This window comes from Trichomycterus rosablanca, chromosome 11 (assembly GCF_030014385.1).
Source record: "Trichomycterus rosablanca isolate fTriRos1 chromosome 11, fTriRos1.hap1, whole genome shotgun sequence".
In the NCBI taxonomy this organism is placed as follows: domain Eukaryota; kingdom Metazoa; phylum Chordata; class Actinopteri; order Siluriformes; family Trichomycteridae; genus Trichomycterus; species Trichomycterus rosablanca.
Window position 1 is genome coordinate 7,690,990 of NC_085998.1, and position 20,979 is coordinate 7,711,968.

Below are 20,979 nucleotides of genomic sequence, written 5' to 3' on the forward strand. Positions count from 1 at the left end.
AGAGTGGTAAGTAAAAATACATTTACATTTTCGGCATTTAGCAGACGCTTTTAACAAAAGTGACTTACTGTGACAGTATATTGCCAATTGAGCAATTGAGAGTCTAGGGCCCAACAGTGGCAACCTGGCAGTGGTGGGGCTTGAACTAGCGACCCTTCGTCCTTTGCATGTTCTCCCACAGCACAAAGACATGCAGTCAGGTTAGTTGTCTGTGACTGTGTTTAACATTAAACTTGTGAACTGATGAATCTTGTGTAACTAGTAACTAGGGTGGCACAGTGGCTTAGTGGGTAGCACTGTCACCTCAGCCCAAGAAGGTCCTGGGTTCGATTCCCAGGTGGGCTGGTTTGAGTCCTTTCTGTGTGGAGTTTTCATGTTCTCTGCGTGGATTTCCTTCGGGTGTTCCGAACAAAGTACAAAGACATTCAGTCAGGTTAATCGGAGATACAAAATAGTCCATGACTGTGTTTAACAATAAACTTGAACTTATTTGTGTAACCAGTTACTACTTGTCCTGTCATGAATGTAACATGAGTGTGTAAAGCATGACGTTAAAATCCTAATAAATAAATACATAAGGTGAGAAACCAGTTGGCAGATATATTAAATTAAAGTTGGGGGTGGTGCATATATTAAACATTAAACATACATGGGGGGGGGGGGGGGGGGGAGGGTTTAAAGAAGAATGTTCTTTGATTTCAAGTCAAGGACTTTGTGTTTTACAGTGATTGTGGTTTAGTCCTGAGTACTGTGTGTGTTCATGTTCGTTCTCCCATCAACATTTTGGCAGGAAACAAACTTTGTAACCCCCCCCCCCCCCCCCCCCCTCCCCCCTTCTTTTCCCCTTATTACTCCAGGGGCTGGTGCTCCCCCTACCCCACACTCAGTCCCGCCCTCACTCACTCCCACCAGCCATTTAGGCATGCAAAACACAAAAAAACACTAGTCCACACACACACACACACACAGCTCATAAGTCAAGCTTAATGATGTCCGGATGAGCCCGACTGCACCGGGATTAAAGCCCAGCACGCATGTGGACGCACACGCTCGCTTTCGGAAATGGGATTCGGTTTGGAGAAACTTGTGCAGTCGGACCTGGTGGAAAGTTGCTCGGTGTTTGAGCCGCTTTGCTTTCTCATGGATGGAAATTAAGGAGAAGAAATGCGGTGCGATGCGGGAAAGTTTTGCACAGTTCAGGTAAAGTTCTCCTAAAGTTGCGCATCTGGTTCTGATACAGTTTGGAGAGCGAGTTAGAGAAGCCGGTTGGATGGAAACACGGCGCTAGTTTTCAGGTTGCGAACAAACCACGGACGGTTTTGATAACCCATGCGCTAAAAAAGGAGGGCATACACTCCCTAAAATTAGGAGGAGGGACGCGATGGCAGAGAAAGAGACGCAAAAGCGAGGTGCAGTTTACCGGAGTGTCTCTTTCAAGAGGTTGCAAAGTTGGAAAAGCAACAAGAGAGCTGAAGAACAGAGGTGCAGACCAGAGGATTTGGAAAGTCCAGCCCTTCCCCCTCCAGCTGCCCAGCCTGTGGATATGCGCAGTACAGCTGCGGCTAGAAAAGTTTCCAAAATCTCAGCAGCCACCCTCACAAGAGCAGATCTCAAGAAAAGGCATGGCATTTCACCCTCTGTTCGCCAGCTGTCCGAAAAATTTGGAGCGAACACGACTTCTGATAGCACTGGAGTCCTCACCACTGCTTCTTCCCCAAGTATTGGAGCTTCAGATGGGACGCAATCGCAGGATGACAGCAAAGAGCTTTTAAACAGCCCTCCTGAGAGACCTTCGGATCAAAGGTATCACTCTGGGCATTCCGGTCAGGAGTCTGTATCCGGCTCGGACTCCGATTTCGGTCAGAGGTACAGTGTTCGGAAGAGAGTTGGCACAACTCCAGGTAAGAGAGGTTTCTCTGATGGATCTGATGGTGTTAGTGGTGCCACTTTTAATTCAGAAGATGATGTTTTTGTCATAGGGCGGTCACCACGCGAGAGTCACCGCAGCCGTGTTGAAACGATTCATGTCGATTCGACCTGGCCGAGTGTTACGAAAATCCGAGAGCTGTTTGATGATGGTCAGAGGAAGCACCGCATATCAGCGTCAGATGTCGAGGATTTGAAATCTGCTGGATATAACGTTTATTCTTTCAGTTCAAAAGAGGCAAACGTTTCTTTAGACAGACAGTCGCCACTACCGCCAAGAGCCTGGCAGGACACAAACAACTCGGATTATGATGCTAACAGACTGTCTGCTGACTTTCTAAGCTCTGATGACACTAGATGCGCAGGTAGGGACTTGGCTTTCAGTACTGATGCTCATAGTTCTGTAAAAGAAAAACAACCACCAGGTACCGAAACACGGACCGAAAGTGACCCCCGGCCCTCTCCGCCAACCCCTCCACCTCGCACCAGCTCTATCGCTCTGCCTCTCCGGTCCAATTCCTGCGTTTACCGTAAGCAGCTGCATGAGAGGGCAGAGCAGCCGCAGCCATCAGATAGTTTGCATTCCTCGCATAGTTCCTCAAAACCACAGACGGGCTCTTCCGTGGAACCGTTCACGGCTCAGCTCAGCTCGGGAGAGGAGCAGGTCGAGTCCGAAGGACCGACAAACACACTGCGTGGCAGTAGTGGAATTAGTGCACATTTCTCAAAAAACAAGCATGGCGTCTGGACCAAAGTGGCACAGCAATCTTCCGGAAGTGAGGAGGACAGCCTGGTAGGATTAGCTCACCATGTTCGACGCCGCTCTTTGAGGAAAAAGAAGAAAAGCAACTGCAGTAGAGACAATGCAGAGTCTGATGACAGTGATGACCAGCGTCTGATGATAGAGCAAACCTCTGAATCCCAAATGGACAACCGTCGATTTGAAAACTTGCGGTCCAAGACCTACTTCGGTGGGCGTACCTCTCAAGGCTCGTCCATCATCCAGGAGACATACAGGCGGTTATATAAATCCTCAGATGGACAGATTGGCTCGGGTCCTGTTCCGTTTGTATCACGAGTGTCAAAGGTTACCATTCCTCCGTTTGTCTCCACACCGCTGGGGTCACGGAGTAACAGCAGATATTCCAGCACCGAGACTTTAAAGGCAGAGGAGTCAGGACTGTCATCTTCTGTCCACAGCAAAACGTATCATGGCAATGCCACTATGTACCGCTCACCTAGTCTTGGACACGGGGACGGCTTTTCTCGAGCACCAGTTCGTGTTCGGCCTCATTTAAATTCAGAAGAATACTTAACGAGTTCAGAAAAGAGGCAAACTCGACACTCTGGAATTACAGAAAAGGAAAAAGACAGGATATCAATGTCGAATCCTGATATTGCATCCGAAACGCTATCACTCTTGAGCTATTTAAAAACTGATTTATCACAGCTGAGAATGAAACGGCGGGAACAAGACGGCGAGGAGAATCTGAACCCCAGCGTTCATGGCGGTTCAAGCCCGTCAGCCATGTACAGAATGGGCTCAAGAAGCTCAGGGTTGAACTCAAGACGACCTTCGCTAAAAGACCTCACTGCTACGTTAAGAAGGACCCAATCTTTAACGTACACGGACAAGCCGTTGGGTAGACGCTATTCCGAGATCGGGTCAGCTATGAGAAGTTCCTCTGAGCAGAAACTGGACTTTGAAAGTGACGGAGATCGAGTAGTGGTGTCCGATAGAGAGGTGGAAAGTGACGATTGCAGAGTGTGCTATGGCTATGAGGAGCAGATGCCAACACCTCTACAAGACAGGTACATTCAAGAAGCTAGGCAGGTAATAAGAGATATTTGTCAGATGGGTGCTAACAAAGATGATGACGATGATGATGATGATGTTGATGATGTTAATGAAGGCTTTAAAACAAAAGAAAACGTTTGCACTGAGGAAGATGACGTAAATAAACTGAAGGAACAGGAAAGGAACGTTGGACAGATGATGGACACTGAAAACAAAGAACAGAATGGAAATTCAGAAGAAAACATGTTTGGTGATAAGTCACTGGACGAACTTTCTGGACACGAGTCCAGTCTGACAGATGAGGGAATCGTCACGGAGCCAGAGGCTGGCTCATGCACAAGACTGTCCTCTGGAACGGACCTCCTGGGGCAGGCGCTCACTGTTTGGACTCAGTCTGGGCTGTATGATCAACAGTTGCCTAACGTGACGCCAGAGAAGTATTTCGCCTCTCCAGTCGTGTCTGTCAAGACAGAATACGAAGCAGTAGCTGTGGGAGATGTAGAACTTAATAAAAATGTAAACCAGGCTTCTATGGAGGCCCCAGCCACCCCGAGCGCCCTTCGTAGACGCAGGAAATTCTCAACCGGCAACAACTGTTCAGACTCCAACGGCAACGGGAGTAACGGTGAGTCCACCGGCGAGTCAGCTTATCGTTCCCTCAGCGATCCGATGCCGCATAGATGCCGTCAGGTCACAGAGGATGGCACTAACAGCTTCTCCTTGGACAGTAACCTGCTCGGTTCGCTCTCTTTAAACTCCAAAGTGGTCGTAAGTACGGATTCTTCTGCAGCAGATCTGTCTGAATGCACCGGCAGCGCAGCTAGCGACCTTTCCGTCTACAGTGACACTTTAAGGGACTACAACACAGAGATTCAGAGCATCGTGCATGAACCTGGTGCCATGGACAAACTCATCGATGAAAAGGCAAACGGAAAAGCAGTGAAGAAAAAGAGCTTCAGTGACCCGAGCAGACGAGGAGAACTGATACATCCAGTTCTTGAGGTCCAAAACGAACCAATTAACGAGCTCGAGCAGCCCATACCTCCTTCCAGCAGTGAACCAACCTTATCAGAGCATCGAGATGAGTTGTGGGAGCTGAACAGTAAACAGCGCCAGCCCTATTCCAACAGACCTCGATCCCAGTCCGAGCGCTTATTGCCTTCCCAGTCTGACCGCAATGGAGATACTAAAGTGGACGGAGAGGCGAAGTTCCCCTTTGACCCAAAGCTGGCACAGGTATTGTCTTCGTACATAGGCCGTCGCAGTTACAAGAAGCGTACACCTCGAGTCACACATCAGCAGTCTTGTGAGGAGGAGGACCAGTTTCCTGACAAGCAGCAGGATCAGGCTACTGTTGACGACCCCAAGTCCATCATGCCTGAGTCTGAAATCAGGCCCAAACATATGCGGCATGTCAGTGAACCTGCTACTTTTGTCCCCATTGTACCCTCCAACCAGCAAGGTGTCGGGTTTAAGATCCCAGAACTCGTACGACCATCCAAAACCAGACCAGCAGACGGAACTCCATCCCTGGAGGACGTCACCGAACAGTACATCCTGGCTTTGAATCCACCCGAGGGTTCGACAGAGGCTGGTGATGAAGGCGCCGAGGGTGCTAGTTGTACTCCTACAACCAGCGAGCCCAAGCTACAAAGGAAGTCTAGTGATGAGCTGACCCAGGTGCCACTCAGAACCAAACCACGTGTGGTGAGTAACATGGTTTTTCTTATTCTCGGCTTTGTGTGTGAGAAAAGTGGATTAACTGAGATGCGTGTTTGGGATGCACCGATCAGATTAAAAATCAAAACCATTGTAATCAGTTCTGGAAAGTGGACCATGCCTATGGGATCAAAACCTCATGTTTGTTGTGGAACTGAATTAATAATACATTGTTAGTTATTCATGATCTCAGTATAAGGTTCGAAAATACTCATACTGGGTGGGGTCACATCTTGTGTCTTTTGTGTACAGGCTGGGTTTCAGTCCAAACTGCCACCCTGACTAAAAAAAACCAAATGAATTCTCAAATGTGCAAATAAGCCCTTGAACAAACCAGAATCTATTTTTGTCTGTGAGCGTTCTGACCCGTCTGAGGTTCCAAAACATTTTGTTTATATACACCGATCAGCCATAACATTAGAACCACCTCCTTGTTTCTACACGCATTGTCCATTTTATCGGCTTCACTTACCATATAGGAGCACTTTGTAGTTCTACAATTACTGACTGTAGTCCATCTGTTTCTCTGCATGCTTTGTTAGCCCCCTTTCATGCTGTTCTTTGATGGTCAGGACTCTCCCAGGACCACAGAGCAGGTATTATTTGGGTGGTGGATGATTCTCAGCACTGCAGTGACACTGACATGGTGGTGGTGTGTTAGTGTGTGTTGTGCTGGTATGAGTGGATCAGACACAGCAGCGCTGCTGGAGTTTTTAAACACCTCACTGTCCCTGCTGTTTAAAAACTCCAGCAGCGCCGCTGTGTCTGATCCACTCATACCAGCACGACACACTAACACACCACCACCACGTCAGTGTCATTGCAGTGCTGAGAATGATCCACCACCTAAATAATACCTGCTCTGTGGTCCTGGGAGAGTAATGGGAGTCAAATTGCATTTAAATCATGTGCAGCTCTACCTTAGAATACACTATATGTCCAGAAGTATGTGGACACCCTTCCTAAAAATCTCCTAATAAGTTCCAACATGACTGTGCCTCTTGCACAAAGCAAGGCCCATAAAGACATGGTTTGATGAGCTCAGTAAGACTTATCATCCAACATCAGTTCCAACATCATCTCTCAAATGCTCTTTGATTGAATGGGCACACATTCTCACATCCACACACTTGCAGAAATGTGTGGAAAGCTTTCACACAGGAGTGGAAGGCCAAGTTCATAACAGTACCCATGGTTTTAGGATGGCATGTTCAGTGAGCTCATGGTCAGGTGTGCACATACGCTTGTCCATATAGTGTATAACATGCAGAAGCTAACTGTATTGTGATCTGACCTGGATTTTCAGGCCACAATGCCAATAATTAGTATTGATTGGTGCATCCCTATTGTAGTTGTATGGCACAGTGAAATTTCATCAGAAAGATCTGAGCTTTTTCTGTTGTTGATTGCAAGGTAAGAAAAAGGATTGATTTTCCTAACAAAGCACACATATATGAAGCCACGTCGCCTAATTTAAAGCTTCGTTTCTTGATAGAATGAAGGAAGCTGAGTTTATTAAGCCTTACGAGTGCATATACATGACTTAGCTTGGTTGTTTGGGTTCTTATTTTATAGAATAATACATGTGAAAGTATTTTGAAGATGTATCGCTGATGTGTGAAATTGTTTGAGTAAAAATGTTTAAATAGCTGTTCACCTCAACAAGATGAAAAGTGTCATATTGGTACATTGTGAACCGATACAGTTAAAATTTTGCTTGAATGTTAGAGTTGTATTGTGTAAATCCATCTGGTCATAATTGCTGTGGACATTTTGACCAAATACAAACAGGATAATGGATAAAGCAGCCCAAACTGTGTTTTTGTCTGTACTGTAACTGAGAGATCAGATTTACCCATGTTCCCCAGTAAAGATTCATCCCACACGTTATTTTCCATCTGTACCCACTTACGATCTGTGTTGTGTTTCTGCTCTGCCACATTCGCCTGCCTAACTCTCTCCAGGCCGAGGTGTTGAGTGTATGTGCATATTTATTCTTCATGTGTTTGAAAAGTCGTGTTCATTCTTTCCTGGCATGTTTGGGGGAGATCATTTTACCTCCTTCAGATCATCATTTAGCTACGAACGGTTTGTTTTAACGTTGCTAAAAGCTCGTTGCCTAGTGGAGCTTACTGAAAAATGCACTGCGTATGTTTCAGACTGGCGATTTCGGTGCTCGGTGTGTGTTCGCTTCAGTCTGATTGATTAGAACGTTTCACAAACTGTCAGTTTAACGTGAATCAAGTCATTTTTTTTCTCTTTTAATGCCTTTTATGGTTGTACTTGCTTGAGTTTTTGTCCTTTCCAGGATTCTGTCACTGAATACTGTACTGTAGAGATTCAGCCTGGTTGATTATGTGATGGGTGCCAATACATTTACTTGATGGACACTGGGTTGGTTTGCCAACATTCCTTCGCCTTTAATTTTTAATTCTGCTTTTTTTTGTTTAATGAAGGGTCATTATGACCGCAGTTAAAATACCTTCCCGGCCTTGACTTCCAGCTCAGATAATTTGGTCCAATTTGAGTCGTTCACAGCGGTATCTTTCTCACCCACACATACAGACAGGCTTTATCTTGAGCACAAACCAGGCCAAACATACAATCCAGCTTACAAAAAGTAATAATAAAACAAAAGCTTGTGAGTTATAAGCCTAGTGAACTGTACATGATCTATCAGCCAGCAAATAAGAATGTCTGCTTAGAAATCCAGGTTGTTCCTTAAGGAAATAAGTATGAAAATTATATACAGAACTACTGAAATGCAAAAATGACAAAACAAGAGCTGAGCTGTGGAGTTGGAAGATACAGAAACAATCATGATAAACTGAACTGCAACTGCACAAGTGATCAATCAAAATGAAACCAAGAACTTACAGTATTAAGACTCATATGGTAATAATTTGGCATGCAGTGTCTGGATATAATATCTAAAACTCATTGTATCAGGCTGCAAACTGAGCAGAGAAGAGACGCTGTTTCAGACAGTGAGCTGAAGGGCTGTATCTCAAACCACATACTATTTACTATACAGAATCTTAAAATAGTAACCTAATCATTAGCAAAGTTGTCAAGCACATACTTAGTAGATGCTACAGTGCGTGTTCTAAAATATTTCATGCACCCTTCTCATATTTGCATTTAGCAGACGCCTTTATCCAAAGCGACTTACAGTACTGGAACAGTATACAGTCTTGAGCAATTGAGGGTTAAGGGCCTCTGCCAGCAGCAACCTGGCAGCGGTGGAGCTTGAATCAGTGACCTTCTGATTATTAGGTCCTGTACCCTTACCACTAGGCTACAACTGCCATTTGCTGGTTCTTATCAGTAAGAAATGTACGGCGACCAAATTTCGAAATAAACACACGATCTAGTAGAACACGAGATTCATCGGATCGGATTCATCCTGATCAGAATCGCTTTGGGTGCTAGGAGGGAAACGTCCTGGACTGCACCGTAGTACATTCCAGGCCATTACACTGACCCATTACTGACCCACTCACCTGAGCCCCTAAGAAAAGTTCAGATTTTGGTAGATGCGTCTATGAGCACTGATGTTCAGTGGGTTCAGTAGTTTCCTCGTTGCTCTCCTCCCATGTTTTGTGTTCTGTGCATTCTCTTTTATGTTGTGTCATAAACACTGACCCTAGCTAGGGCCAGAAACATCTGCACTGAAGTTTTTCTTTGGTGGTTTGAGACTTGCTGAATTTCGGCCACTTTTGGATCATTCACTACTGTTCCGGGGTTATTCATCAAAATGATAATGGCTCTGACTGTTGTTCGGTGGAGCCCTAGTAATTGCTTGGAAAATTTAAGACTGATATAGTTCAACACCCTGCCACTTCCCTGATCTTCTGTAGTTGCCTTTAATTGTTTATTTGGACTGATTTAAGATTATTAAGCATCTCTTTTTTGTTTTAAATTTGTGTTTGTAATGTAAATACTACATTACATACCGTATTTTCCGCACCATAAGGCGCACCGGATTATAAGGCGCAGTCTCAATTACGGGGTCTATTTCTGTACTTAACCCATACATAAGGCGCACCGTATTATAAGGCGCATGCTAAAACATACGGTCTACAAAAAAAAGGTAATGGAAGCAAAACAGTGAGTTTAGTTTAACTTTATTCTACTATTTAACAATGCACTCACATAATTTTTTAATCAATCTTCTCCCACAAATCCATCAAAGTCCTCATCTTCTGTGTCTGAATTGAACAGCTGGGCCAGCTTTCCATTTTCGGGGGTCCTTAGACAAACAAATGTTGTTTTGCAGCATACCGGTAGTATAGTACCGGAGGCGTGGCGGAGGTAAGCGTACGTACTGTACGTATTACGTAATGTTCTCTGATTGGTTTATCGCTGCCAGCGTACGTAGTGTACGTATTACGTCCCTGTGTCAGCGGGAAATGGTCCAATAGTCAATCAAGCGGAGCGCTTACCAAAGTCTCACAACATTTTTACAGATTTTGGAACTCAGTGCACACATAAGGCGCACCGGATTATCAGGCGCACGGCAGATTTTTGAGAAAATGTAAGGCTCTTAGGTGCGCCTTATGGTGCGGAAAATACGGTACATGTAAATTTAAGGTCAAGTTTCACTTATAGAATGGACTTTGGGTTTTAAAATCCATCCACTTCTGACTGATGCACCGTTACATTAGACAGGAAATGAACACCATCTGTGGGTTCGTATGGATGAAGTACCTGCCCAGTAAAGAAATGTGAATGAAAATAAACCCAGCGTCTCTGTCGATGCTAACCTGGCTGTGGATTCCTGCTGAATGACGTTAACAGTTCTGCTCAGTGTTTAAATTATAGATCATATTACAGATGAGCTCATAGCGTTTCTCTTTATACGGTTTTACACTGAGAGTTTTGGCCCTATTCTGTTTTTCAGGACAGTAAGTCATTCTGGATTATAGACACAACAGCACACGATTGGAAAACGAAAGTATTTCAACAAGTCTGTGCTAATTTCTTTCCACTCTTTTATCTCCTAATCTAGCTGTTTTTAAATCCAGAGGTTGAGAATCCACTGCTGCTTGCAAAACTTGTAATCTGATCATGGAGAGGCAGATCACCAAACTCCCCCTTAGACACGTGTCCAATCAGTGGCCAGTGGTCAGTTTTGGGTTCGCACACAGAACCATCTAATGTACGGAGAGCCACGCTAAGCTCCTTGTAAACCCCCCCTCCATCCTTCCCCATAATCAAACTTGCTCACCCAGACCAGTCCTGGAAATCACACATCACAGCAGGAGCGGGAAGAGACCCAGTCTGACCCTCCCTCTCTGAAACACGGCCAATTGTGTTTGTGTGGACGTTGGGCCAAGTCGGTGGCTCTGCCGAGATTCAGACTCCCACTCCCACTTTAGAGCGCTGTGCTACGCGTGTGCCCGTGCCAAATTTCTGAAGAAAAGCTCTAAAGCTATTGAAAAAATGTTTCCAGGGCCACTCAGGTGGCGCAGCGGTAAAACACACGCTAGAACATCAGAGCTGGGATCTCGAATACATCATATCGAGCCATTGGCCTGTTGTTCAAATAGGGGTGGGATATTAATCTGGATACGGACTCTCTAATAACTGATGCAACTACGATTTCTGCTGGCTGATTGATGGCGCCTGCACAGAGACGAGGAAAGAGTGCGCTGATCAGGGTGTGTCTGTCCGTACATAGTGCTGATCCGCATATGCACTAGTCAAGTGTAGCTGACAAGATGCATGTGTCGGAGGGGGCGTGGGTTAGCTTTGTTCTCCTCAATTAGAGCCGGGGTCAGCATTAGTGGAGAGGAACCATGACGCAATCTGGCAATTGGGCGCGTTAAAGTCGGGAGAAAAGGGAGAAAACGCATAACCTATATATAAAGGTATATACTAAAGGTATATATACATGTATATTCCTTTAGTAGTAAAGTTGATGTTCCATCATTTTATTATCATCTTATTATGCAGAGCTTCTGACCCCTTGACCTCAATGGTATTTGGTAACAGGACATTATTAGCCTCTATAAAGCCCTCTACACTGTAAGGTGGATCATCCTACAGTGCACCCTGGTGCCATGTGTTTCTTAAATAAACACACGATCCAGTAGTAAACGAGATTTATCGGACGAATGTCCAGTTCTGATGAAGGTGTTTCCAGTGTAGATGTATTTGATGGTGGACAGGAGTTACCATGGGAGCTTTTGATTGGCCTGCAACTCTGCAGCCCCATGGATGCACTGTGTGTGTTGTGACACATTCACCTCATCACCAAGCTTTAAATCATCATCAGTTTGATCCACAGTAGATCTGTTGGTCTGTACCAGACTCCACAGCCTTCATGCCCTCTGGCATCAATGAGTCTTTTTTTGGAGATACATCAACCCAGTCGTCTGGCCAGAACGATTTGGTCCTTATGAAAGTCACTCGGGTCTTCATGCTGATCAGATCTGCTGCATTCAACAAATGAACAACCATCAGTCCAACATCTGATAGATGTTCTGCTTTTTGATCTCTGACGTTACTGAGCACTTTGTAAAATCCTTTTGTTTTTTGCACCTTTTCGAATTATATTCAGGTTCTTGTACCTGTGCTGACACGCTGGCATCTTGTTTTAGATTTTTTTTATTTATTTTTTAATATTTCTTCCCTTTTTCTCCCCCTTTAGCGCATCCAATTGTTCAATTTGCATCGTGCTTCCTCTCTGTCTATGCCGAACCCTGCCCTGACCGAGGAGATCGAAGCTAACCCCTATCCCCTCCGAAACATGAGCAGATGCATTTTTGCCACTCACACAGTTATGAGTGTGGCGCCACCTAGCGTTGCATGCGGAGAGACACACCCTAAGGGCACTCTTCCTCATCTCTTGTGCAGGCGCCTATAATCAGCCGGCAGAGGTCGTAATCGCATTCTGACAGAGAGAGACCCACATCCGGTTCTTTGTCCCACCCCCCAACTGAGCAACCGGCCAATCGTTGCTCATACAGCCACTCGGCTTTGAACCGGTGAAGCAGAGCTGGATTCGATACCAGGTACTCGGAGTCCAGCTCTGGTTGCAGCGTGTCTTTTTACCTCTGCGCCACCTGAGCGGCGTTTTACATTTTTTTGACCTGTAGAAGAAGATGATCTCACAGTGATGTAATGAATGGTGTGTAAGGTTCATGGTGTGAATATTATCATTAGATGAGGTGAGAGTGGAGACGCATCATTTACTTTAATGTGTGTTGTGTGTTCATGTGTAATGTCAGTTGCTCAGACCTCAGACTGGGTGTGTAAAACCAGGACACTGTGTTTTATCATTACTGCACGCTGCAGCGTGTGTGTGTGTGTGTGTGTGAGTGTGAGTGTAAAAAGGGGCCTTAATCTGCTAGCTAAGCGTTTCTCAAGCAAGTGTGTGACGCAAATGGGTGTGAGCACACCCAAACCCCACTGAAAACATGTAGCTGAGCAGACGGGGGACCTGCAACCTGAGAACACAGGTTCTTGGGTGGGTGAACCTGGTGCACACAACATCATACACTATAGGGACAAAAGTATTGGGACACTCCTTCTAATTGGTTTGTGTGTGCTGTGTATGGACTGCAGTTCTCCTGGATCCTATTTAAGTCATTGGTGCTCATGTGTAAAACGTTCCTCACTGTTGGTTATATGTTCAAATGTTTAGAGCGCCGTTTTTTAAGTAGATGATATTTTATTTTCATTTCATGGTCAGGGTCACAACAGGTCTGGTTCCACCCAGAAACACTGGGTCCAAGGCAGGAACATTCTGGACAAGGCAGCTATCCATCGCAGACCTTTGTTGACCCCCCAGTTCTTCTTAAACATAGCTCATTATGCCTGTGTAGACACCAGGTTGTCTGATAGCACCTGGATCTCAGCCGTGGAGGGCTAGCACGATAGACCCCTGTGCCAGATGATATGTAAATAAGGTCTAATCCCACACTGGAACCAGAGCTGGGATCTCGGAATACATCGTATCGAATCTCATCTCTGCCTGCCGGCTAGGCTGAGCGGCCACATGAACAACGATTGGCCTGTTGTTCAGATATGGGCGGGATTAAGCCGGATGGGGTCTCTCTCTCTCATAACTAATGCAATCTGCTGGCTGATTGATGGTGCCTGCACAGAGATGAGAAAAGAGTGCTCTCAGGGTGTGTCTCTCTGTACACAGTGCTGAGCTGCACTGCACTCGTCAAAGTGTAGGTGATGAGATGCATACGGCTGCTGCCCACGTGTCGGAGGGGCCGTGGGTTAGCTTTGTTCTCCTCAATCAGAGCAGGGATCAGCATTGGTGGAGAGGAAACATGATGCAATCGGGCAATTGGATGCACTAAAAAGGGAGAAAAAGGGGAGAAAATGCAGTGGAGGTCAACTTAATTTGGGATTAATTGTTTATTTAAGCTAGTAGCAGCACTAAGTGCTGTCGAACAGGTTCTTGTTTTGTAGAAAGCAATGCACATAAAAAGAATGGTCATTAAGTCGGCATTAGGGGCCAAGAAACACATTTCCTCTCTGTGTGTGTGTGTGTTGCTGGAGTCTTGACTAGCCGCGCTCCTTTGACAGCGCTGGTGTGGAGTGATCCAGTGCAGGCAGGAAGCTGGGGAACAGAAACAGGAAGTTGTTGTGGTAACTGATGGGCTTGAGTAGTTGCAGGGGAGGACGCTTGTCGATGGCTCAGAGACGTCGTTCGGAAATGCTGTCCGGCCTATTTAAAGTCTAGTCCATTATGTAAAGTGTGGGGCTGGACAGAATATCGGAAACACTTCGATTTTTCCTGCAGTGCTGCAGTTTGTTCTTGTCCTGGTTGGGTTGAGGTGGGATGTTGGAGCTTCTTCAGGACAAAAATTTAGATCTGCTTGGTTTTGGCATCATGTATGGCGGCAGCCTCACCCTGGAATATGTAAAGGTCATCAGGAAAGAGGGTTTGCACCACAGGAAAGCTAGAATAAATTGCGGACAAACTTTACAGTGTACACACTTGAGTGTAATTACAATATTTCAATGTTTTATTATAAAAAGATTTAACAATCTGAACGTCAAACATTGCTTATCTTATCTGATCTATAATAAATACGCATAAGTATAAATGCATGTGTATCAATTACACTTTAACACAAACATTAACACATAACATTTTGGCATTGTAATCTCTCTCTGCCCACACAAAACAGAATAATAGCAGCTACACACTTCAATATATTTCAAATGTTAACTGCTTAGTTTATAGTTACAGCAATTTCTTAAAAGTGTATGAACGTGTACGATTAGTTCTGCCTGTAATCCAGAATTAAGTTCTATACCGTAACAAAAAATATGAATGTAAATGTTCATGTTGCGATGACGGTTATGTCAAATAATGTTAAAACAATTCAAAGTAGGTCTTTGTTTAAACAAGCTCTCTCCGTCGGTAATGGACGTGCTGCTTTTTGTTTCCTGCATTCGTTGCATGGAATGACGTTTGTAAATCCCACACAGCTGATCATGATGTCCTGGTGTGAATGATTTTCAGTTGTGAGGGATTCAGGTTTGTGGGTTCGTCCTGGAGTGAAAGCAGGCATTGTGTTGTGAGCAGCTGGAGGGAAGATTGAGGTTTATATGAATGACTGTGCAGCCCCCACGTCTTTTGCAGGGGGTTAATGAGGAGAAGATGGAGAAATGTGCAGCAGGAGAAAGACTGAAGGTTGGAGAGAAGAAACACGGAGGGGTTTTTATTTTTTTCATACACTCAAACATCTGGTCATCAGGTGTTTGGGCAAAATATTGGGGTGGATGATTGGATGCATAGACAAACAGACGGATGGATGAATGATTGGATGGATGATTGGGTAGATGGATGGATGGATGGATGATTGGATGGATGGATGATCGGATGATTGGATGGATGATTGGGTAGATGGATGGATGGATGATTGGATAGATGGATGGATGGATGATTGGATGGATGGATGGATAGATAGATGGATGGATGGATGGATGGATGATTGGGTAGATGGATGGATGGATGATAGAATGGATGATTGAATAGATGGATGGATAAATGGATGGATGGTTGGATGGATTGTTGTATGGATGGATTATTGGATGGATGGTTGGATGAATGGATGGATTATCGGACGGTTGGATGGATGGATAAAAGGTTGGATGATTGGATTGATGGATGGATGGACGAACAGACGATTGGATGGATAGATGGATAATTGAATTAATTGGATGGATTGATAGATGGATAATTGGATGGATTAATTAATTGGATGGATGATTGGATGGATGGATGATTGATTGCATACATAGATGGATGGTTGTAATAAACAACATTGTGATTGATAATTAAGGACTAACAGACAGACAGAAAAATTAATGAGTGGACAGATGACCAGATACACTATATGGCCAAAAGTATGTGGTCATCTGACTTGCGTTTGTCCCCTCCCCCTAGGGGCTATAACTTTATCCATTTCTCTAGGAAGGCTTTCTATACAATTATCTATAAAAATAAACTATATGCTTCCAAATGTGTGGCAACAATTTGGGGAAAACCATTTCCTGTATCAGAGGAATTCAGTGATTGTGAGCCGGGCCTGTTGTCCCAGCATCACATACTCAGAAAGCTTGTGGAAAGCTTTATCAGAAGAGCAGAGACTCTTCTAGCCTAGGGGAGAACTCTATACTACTTGAAGAAGGTTTCCAACTAGCTTATATTCAGGTGTCCACATACTTTTGGCCATATAGTGTGTCTTAGGTGGAAAGATCTTAGGGAATGTGTAAAGCAGAAGCAATACCCGACTCGTGAGCATTAACGTTCCGTTCCTGTGTAACGGTGTTGTGTTTGTGGTGAGTGCCGACAGGAGAAGCATAGCAGAGACGTGAGATCATCATCCTTCATCCTCCATACAAACAGATCTGAGTCTGATAGCAGGTACACAGAGAAGGGACGCAGAGAGGAGCCGAAAAACAGGGGCGTTTAAGGAAAGAGAACAGAAACTACGAGAGGGATCGAGTAGAAATGAAGGAGAGATAAAATGGAGACGACAGAGGATGATTTGCGGTTCTGGAAGGTCGCAGGATTTAGCCTCGTAGCTTATTCGACACACCTGACCTCACTAACGGAAGAGGTAAAACATCTCTGTGGAGCTTGGTCCGGGAAGCGAGGCGGACAGCCCTGGTTCAGAGGGCTTCTTGTCTCTCTGGTGTTTTGATTTAATCAGGCAGCAGTAATGTGGCGTATCTTCTCTTCATTCCAGACCTTGAAATGCAGACGAGTTGTTTGTGTTTCAGTGCCACACACTACCGTGTCACTACTGTGTCCTGCGCATGCCCTTACTTTACCCTTACCATGCCAGTGCGCTAAAAATTGCTCCCTAAACCGCAACCCGGCCTGCATGGCAGTTCAGAAAAAGTGGAATAGGGAATTGGAAATGACTAAATTAGGAAAAGTAAATAGGGGAATAATGCAAATTCTGTGAAGGTGTCTTGAGGAGTATGGATATTTGTCATCAGTTCTAGCAAATACACATTTTGTAGCAGTTCATTTTATTTTCATCAATCACTGTATCCTGGTCGGGGTCGTGGTGGGTCCAGTTCCTCATGAAATTAATGCCAATCCAAAACAGGGCTTTCTCCCTCCCCCTCTTTAAAATAGCCATTTTTTGGATGGATGGATGGATGGATGATTGGATGGATGATTGGACAAATGGATGGATGATTGGATGGATGATTGGTTGTATGGATGGATTGATGACTGGATGATTGGATGGATGGATGGACGGATGGATGGATGGATGAATTGATGGATGGATGGATAATTGGTTGTATGGGTGGTTGATTGGATGGATTGATGACTGGATGATTGGACGGACGGACGGATGGATGGATGGATGATTAATTGTATGGATGGATGGATGGACGGATGGATGGATGGATGATTGGTTGTATGGATGGATGGATGGACGGATGGATGGATGGATGATTGGTTGTATGGGTGGGTGGATGGATGGTTGGATGAATTGATGGATGATTAGATGGATGGATTGATGGATGGATGATTGGAATAATAAACATTGTGATTGATGAATGAGGAGTAGCAGAAAACAGACAGACAGAAAATTCTGGACAGACGGACATCAACCACTGTATCCTGGTCGGGGTTGTGTTGGGTCCAGTTCTTTATGAATCTTAGGGCCAATGAGGCCCTCCCCTTACTTTAAATAGCCAATTTTAACTGGTGGTACTGAAGTCCCCCTGAATTAATTCTATTATGATCATTATTAATAATGCCAGTAACTGTTGAACATCTAATAGACAACTCAATTTCTGCCAACTATTATCTCATTTTATTAATATTTTGTATTAATTTATTTTATTTATTTAATCCAGGATCTCAGGAGCCTAGAGCTGTTCAGTACCCACACTGCTCACAAATCAAGCCTATGATGCCAGTCTGTCTTAAAAACCCCCCACAAATAATCAAGATGACATGATTCTAATTACAGGCCTGAACCTCTGTCTCTGTCTCTGTGTGTGTGTGTGTGTGTGTGTGTGTGTGTGTGTGTGTGTGTGTGTGTGTGAGATGTGGACGACAGATCTAGGCCTGAGAAAGGGGTCGCCGGGTGATCTAGCCGCCATTGGGTTCCCTCTTTCCCATGGCACCTCTGGCACAGATCCAGTGTGTGTGAGAGAGAGAGAGAGTGAAGGAGTTTTTATTTTCATGTTTTACCACTGCTTAATCCTGGTCAGGGTCACGGTGGGTCATGCATTCCCAGAATCACTGCGCACTGCAGTGACACACCGCACTGCAGATCATCCAGAAATGTTTCCCACAGCTCTAGGTGAGAGTTCGGCTCTTCTTTCTGACGGGAGCAAGAGACCATCGTCTCATTTTCTTTTTAAGGGGCGAAGTTAAACTAGCCCTATTTATATAGGCACAGAGGAGTCACCAGATGTCTCACCACCATAATAATCTCTTATTTAGGCTGCTGTCCGTATATTTTTGATCCAGCAGATTTTTTAAAATACATTTCTTTGAACAGAAGTTTGTGTTCCAGTCGGTCACAGTGAAAGAAAAGACGAACATTGCAAGAAGTGTGTGTGTGTGTGTGTGTGTGTGTGTGTATGTATGTATGTGTGTTTATTCAGATAATACATCGTCTCATTTTCCTTTTTTAATGGGTACAGTCAAACTTGCCCTGTTTATATGGACACAGAGAAGTCCACAGATGTCGCACCACTATAACAATCACTCATTTAGGCTGCTGTCCATATATTTTTGATCCAGCAGATTTTAATAATACATTTCTTTGAGAAGTTTGTGTTCCAGTCGGTCACAGTAAAAAGAAAAGACGAACATTGCAGAAATCCCAAGACTGCCATGAAGTGTGTGTGTGTGTGTGTGTGTGTGTGTGTGTGTGTGTGTGTGTGTGTGTGTGTGTGTTTATACAGATAGATCCAGCCCTCTGTTTACTTGCAAACATAAACGAAAGCAGAAGGGAAGGGCAGGATGGGAGAGACGAAAAAAACCCTCTCAACTCCCATCAGCTGCTTTTCATGTCTCTTTTTTCTCTCTCATCTCAGCAAACATTTTCTCTTTCTCTCGAATGTTTCCTACCACAAAATCCTAAAATGTACATTGTGTGTGTGTGTGTGTGTGTGTGTGTGTGTGTGTGTGTGTGTGTGTGTGTGTGTGTGTGTGTGTAAGCGCATGTAAGCGGAAACAGTGCGTTCCCTAGTGAGGAAGTGTTTTGGACAGAATTATTAGTGCATTTCCTCCAGATTGTCCATCCCCTTTACTCCACCCCTCCCCTCCCCCAGATGTTTTACCATCGCATTATCCTGGTCAGGGGCGGCACGGTGGCTAAGTGGGTAACACTGTCGCCTCACAGCAAGAAGATCCTGGGTTCGATCCCCAGGTGGGGCGGTCCGGGTCCTTTCTGTGTGGAGTTTGCATGTTCTCCCTGTGTCTGTGTGGGTTTTCTCCGGGTGCTCCGGTTTCCTCCCACAGTCCAAAGACGTGCAGGTGAGATGAACTGGAGACACAAAATTGTCCATGACTGTGTATTATATATAACCTTGTGAACTGATGAATCTTGTGTAATGAGTAACTACCGTTCCTGTCATGAATGTAACCAAAGTGTAAAACATGACGCTAAAATCCTAATAAACAAACAAACAGTTATCCTGGTCAGGGTTGCAGCGGGTCCAGCTTTTCCTGAACCATTGGGCACAATCCAGAACACCAATCCATCCCACTGCTGGGAATTCTAACCCTAGATCTAAGTGGTAGCAAATTAGTAAACTACACCACCAGAGCTCCCTGGACATACCGAATATCATTAATTATTTAACATCCCACCTTCACAATAATTCGATCTCAACACAGGTGGACACCAACTGGAGATCTTCAATCCCTCTGCATCACAGAGGAAAGAAATTTAAAGGAATGGTGTTCCATGCCAGATTGGTGACCTTTTCAGGGTGCTGGAGCCACCACAAACTAGATCAGGATGGTTGCTAAAGATACTACAACCAGCAGCCTGAAGTGTTGATACAAGACCTGTTAGTTCCACAAAATTCAGGTCCTACCATCTGCATGTCGATTCATCAGCCTGGGCAACGTTTGTCAAATCTTTTTTTGTCTAGTTATGGTGTACCTGTGCCCACTGTAGCCTCAGATCTTGGAGCGTTCACAGTCTTCTGCTGTTCTATCCAACCTGAGGTCATAATCACGTCCTAACTGTAACACACATCACATGTCCGCCTGGGTTTCCTTCCACCCTTTGAAAAACATACCAGTAGTTGTTTTGGCTACTGTTCATCAGTCCTGGATTTTTATTAGAGAGTGATGATCCTCTCAAATAATGACATTTAGCTGAAATGGTGTCATTATTTGAAGCAAAATGTTTTCATATTTTATTGAATTATTAATGACTTTACACAGGCATGATTGGCCGAACAGCCCAGCTATTGGGAGGTGCACTTGTCAGTCTGCTCTTAATGCTGGTCCCAAGATCGGATAAAATAAGGAGGGTTAAAAACTGTGCAAAATCACAACAATCCGCAGTGGCAACACCAGGGAGCAGCCAACAGAAAAGTACGGACTATAAAACACTGAACTTATTCTAACTAAAGGACTAAAGCGTCATGAATCACATCAAATCTTTAACTGCTTAAAGATTTTAGTCCACAGATATTGGTTCTTTGTCTTTCTTCACTTTGTCTGTTCTTAGACATCCGCCTTTACACACACACACACACACACACACACAGACACACACACACACACACACACACACTAGATGGGTGCCACCCTTCATAATTACAGAGTCTGGTTTGCATGTAGGGGCTGAACACTTTTACTGATGCTGATGTATTTCTCTGTGTGTGTGTGTGTGTGCGTGTGTGTGTTTTCTTTTCTGAGCATGTCATGTATTAGTATATGTTCATAGTCATTATACAGTGTGTACAGTATGTGTGTGTTGTGGTTAACTATAAGATTACACAGACTCCCTGGTGATACAGCGAGAGCACGCTTACATATTAGAGTGTGTATGTGTGTA

At 44.5% G+C, this 20,979-nt stretch overlaps 1 protein-coding gene across 1 annotated transcript in view; it reads left to right on the forward strand.

The window, feature by feature from the left end:
- The first annotated feature begins 966 nt into the window (after positions 1-966).
- LOC134323557 (rho guanine nucleotide exchange factor 17-like) overlaps positions 967-20,979 on the forward strand; it is a 109,895-nt gene continuing 89,882 nt past the window's right edge. Inside the window, exon 1 of the mRNA XM_063005098.1 lies at positions 967-5,431. Within this exon, the coding sequence (XP_062861168.1) occupies positions 1,382-5,431 (4,050 nt within the window). The 5' untranslated portion in view covers positions 967-1,381. The remainder of the gene's footprint in view (positions 5,432-20,979) is intronic.